The sequence below is a fragment of the Austrofundulus limnaeus genome, unplaced genomic scaffold (assembly GCF_001266775.1).
Source record: "Austrofundulus limnaeus strain Quisiro unplaced genomic scaffold, Austrofundulus_limnaeus-1.0 Scaffold188, whole genome shotgun sequence".
Classification (NCBI taxonomy): domain Eukaryota; kingdom Metazoa; phylum Chordata; class Actinopteri; order Cyprinodontiformes; family Rivulidae; genus Austrofundulus; species Austrofundulus limnaeus.
In genome coordinates this window covers 533,552-537,361 of record NW_013952590.1, presented here as the reverse complement: position 1 = coordinate 537,361, position 3,810 = coordinate 533,552, and the positions used below count along the sequence as shown (strand labels likewise).

The 3,810-nt window shown below is 45.7% G+C and overlaps 1 protein-coding gene across 1 annotated transcript in view; it reads right to left on the bottom strand.

The window, feature by feature from the left end:
* Nucleotides 1-3,810, bottom strand: part of nhsl2 (NHS-like 2) — a gene marked incomplete in the record, with an annotated part of 202,245 nt that overhangs the window by 6,664 nt on the left and 191,771 nt on the right. Inside the window, 3 exon segments of the mRNA XM_014018260.1 lie at nucleotides 134-443; nucleotides 598-1,747; nucleotides 1,842-2,931. Of these exon segments, the coding sequence (XP_013873714.1) occupies nucleotides 134-443; nucleotides 598-1,747; nucleotides 1,842-2,931 (2,550 nt within the window).

Sequence of the window (3,810 nt, the reverse complement as noted above, 5' to 3'; positions counted from 1 at the left end):
CAATAATAAATACCAAAAGAACAAATAGAAGACAATTAAATCAGACTTCTCAAAATCCCCTTTCAGACAAATAAATTCTTACTGCTATTCGGAAAAAAAAATACAGTAACAGCTAATTCCAATGTAGACATACCTGATCCGATACCGGTGCTGACTAGCTTTCCTTCCAGTTCTGTAAGGGAAGAATSCTGGAGCGAAGACTGCAGGGATGACTCTTTAGAACTGTCCTCATCTGTTCCCAGGTGATTCTCATCTTGTTCTGGCAGCTCAGGAACACCAGGAGCTGCAATGTTTTCATCTGGAGGAAACACTCCTACTGGGGATCGCAGGCCCACGGGGCTGTCATTCTGTGAGATCTGCTGTTCGGTGCTGCCATTAGTGGAGGACTGGATTGATGTGGGAAGAAGCAATACGTTTGGCTTCTTGGGAACTGGAGGAGGAACCTGTAAAAGATGAGAAAAGTTACACTAACTTAGAAATGTGTGGACTGATATAAAAGAAATCACAAGTGATGAAAAACATTTTTACATTTATATTGGCTGCCACTTCAAAACATAAGAYCACACTAAAAAAGAGTGACTAAGTGATTTTTTTAACCTTGGGTTTCTTTTTGTCAGACAGCTCCGCCAAGCAGGGCATGGTCATCCGAGAGGGGAGTGTCTTGCTCTTGTCTTGAAGCTCAGGAGCTTCCTGGCTACTGCAGGGTGAAGGGAGGGAGCCGCCAGCTTCTGAGTCAAGATGCAAGTCTGATTCACCGCCAAATTCAGGCTCCAGCAGCGGGTCTTCCAGAAGAGGCTGGGGGTCTGGGAGAGGAGGGAGATCAAAAAGAGACTGGGAATGAGGGAGAAAATGGTGATCATAGGCAGTCTGTGGCACGCTGGTGGAATTCGAATCTGGAAGAACAACAGGACTGGTTGGAGTTTGCGGTGGTGGTTTTTTAGGTTTGGGCTTCTTCATGACTTTGTAGATGTTCCCTAGAGGCACCGGCCGTTCCACGGGTGAGGCGGGAGGTGAGTCGAGGGCAAGGGGAGAGGTAGAAGATGGGGACGGAGACTTGAGGATGAGGTTCATGGGCCGTTTGGGCAACGGAGGCTTGACAGCGACGGGAGGCTTGGGTTTCAGTAGAGTGGGTGGTGGGCTGGGGTCTTCGCCAATGTCTCTGCCGTGTTCTTCTTCAATCGTGTCAGAAGCCCCRTCTGGACAGTCCTCCAGGTCACCGCGAGAAACAGAGCGAAGTCTTATAGTCTTCAGCTCATTCTGGGTAACCACAGGCAAGACCTGAGAAGAACTGGGACTGATTTTCCCTGGTTTTGGAGCTGTGGAGGTGTCAGAGTGCCGCCTGCTCGCCTTTTGCTTTGGCTTGATTAACGACAGCTCCATRTGTGCATTCCCTGGCATTTCAAAGGACAATCTAGACCTGGCAGTTGGGTCCTTTGGAGATGGTAGTGATGACTTCCTCTCTGGTATCTTTGGGCGCATCCTACACCCTGYTGCCCCCAGTGTCCCCTGAATCATTGGAACAGTTGGGGTGGGAGTCTCTGACTGACTTGAGTATCCACTTGATGGYGATATGAGTCCTGGAGGCTTTAAAGGTGAGGAAGCTTTGACATCCGTCTCCATAGAGAGCTGTGAAGGGGAAGTAGCTCTGGAAGTGGAGGGAGAGTCAAGCAGGGACTCCGAGCTGCTTCTGACTTTCATACATTCAATCACTGTGGTACCTGTTGCTGTGCTGGAGCCTGACAAAGACCTGAGGAATACAGAGGAGGAAACAAACAAATATTAGGTTGTWTGAAAACAAGTACAAATACAATCTCAACTATCCATTTGGAGTTTTTTTTTACCTGTAGGGGTCATTGCTTTTCCACTCTCCCAACTGCCAGTGAGAAGGAAAGGTCATGTCTGTTTCTCTTTCCCCCTCTGGACCCTGGACCTCCAAACTTGGAGGTCCATCATTTCCCCCTGGGCCAGCTTCCCTTTCACCAACACTAGCTTTAGAGGAACAAGATGGGCTAGACASAAGGAAATCTGGCTGGAAGTCCGGGAAGTGGTCCCTGGGTATGTGCAGGCTTTTTGGTCGGCCATCTCGGTAAAGACCACCCTCTCGACGGATTCTTCCTTCAGCTTCCCCAATGTTTTTCATGAGAGACACGCTCCTGACCGGAGGCGGTGGTTTGCGTTTTGATTTCTTAAGTGAGATGGAACGCGAGCGAAGACGCAAGCGTCCCTCTGTGCTGTAGTCTGATGCAGAGACAGAGATGTTGTCCACAGTACTTGCACTGTCTTCTGAACTCCCTCTAGGGTAGAGGAGGGCATAGTTTTCCCCATAACCCTGGAAGTTGTGATGCTCCTGATGATTTATTGCCAAAGCGTTCCCATTTCCAGTCGACATGATAGTCATGTCTTGGTCTATGCCACCCTCTGTAAAGCAAAAGGAGCCAGAGTCAGTGGGTGTGGAAAGAGAACGCTCCCTGAACTTGAAGGCGTTCTGTGCTGCTATGGACCGTGCCGACCTCTCCCTCCCTCGTCCGGGATCTCGACCACCACCTCTCCCTGCGTCCGCCGCCGCCCCTTCCGTTTCRCTCCGCATCCCCATCATTATAGCCGAAATGCTGTTTCCCGTTCTCTCAAAGGGGTCTGTCACCGATGTGAAGGAGCTGGAGTGTGAGCTCATYGACTGGCTGGAGTGTGAGCTCACCAGCATGACCCCGTCCTGCCTGCCGCCTGCGTTGCCRATGATGCTGTGCTGCTTGGGAGGAACTGCTGGGCCTTTACTCATGCTGTAATTGTAAGGCTCATTCCATGCTCCAGGAGAAAAGGTTGAACCTTTGGGTCCGTTCCAGGAGGTGGTGGGTGTGTTCGAGCACAGCAACCCAGAGTGGTCCATAGCTCCTTGGCGAAGCTGGTCTGAGGAACGCTGCCCCAAATTGTTATCTGAGCGGGAAAGAATAYACAAAATATATTTCTTCAGTAACTGAACAAAACAAGATTATACAAGCTTTCAGCGAAGAATTTCACGTAAAAAATTTCCGCTTTTATGCGTGAACATTACGCAAAAAAATTTACCTCAAAAATCGTCCATAAAGTTGGGGGGGCCATATACAAGGCAGTAAATTTTGACCAATTTTTAAATAATGTACTACCAAAAAAAATTTCAATACTTTCTCGTTTGTAACTGAAATATTGCATTTTGGGGGAAAATTATCATAATTTCTCTATCCACCCTTCCGCTGTAGAATACATCAATTCAAGCTAAGCAGATAATTAACAACAGTAGTTGTTTTTAACACCGGAGTCATCAGAGAAGGAAAAAAGAAGTTTTTTCTTGTTAACATGGAGATTTGTGCTTTCTAAGCTCAAAAAATGTAAAGTCACGTTATATCTAAATGTGTTCATCCTTCAAACACCTTTGTGAACAGATAAAATGTTGCCATGTTCTTTATTTACTCATTTAATGATTGTGCGCAACAATTTTGTTTTATATTATCATCTTTAGTTTCTAATTTTGTGCCTGTCTATTTGTGTGTTGCCTTTTGTTTTGTGTGTGTGTTGTTGTTGTTTTTTTTGTGTGTGTTGTTATTTTAATTTTTTTTGTAAAATGCTTTGTGCTTTAAGACTTTTTTAAATGGTTCAAATTAATTTAATAAATACATAAACAACATTATACATGTATAATACAGGAATCTTTACTTGCCTAGTTAGAAAGCTGCACAAAATACTCAATGTAGAAGCTAACGCCAACTCTGCTAGATAGATAGATAGATAGATAGATAGATAGATAGATAGATAGATAGATAGATAGATAGATAGATA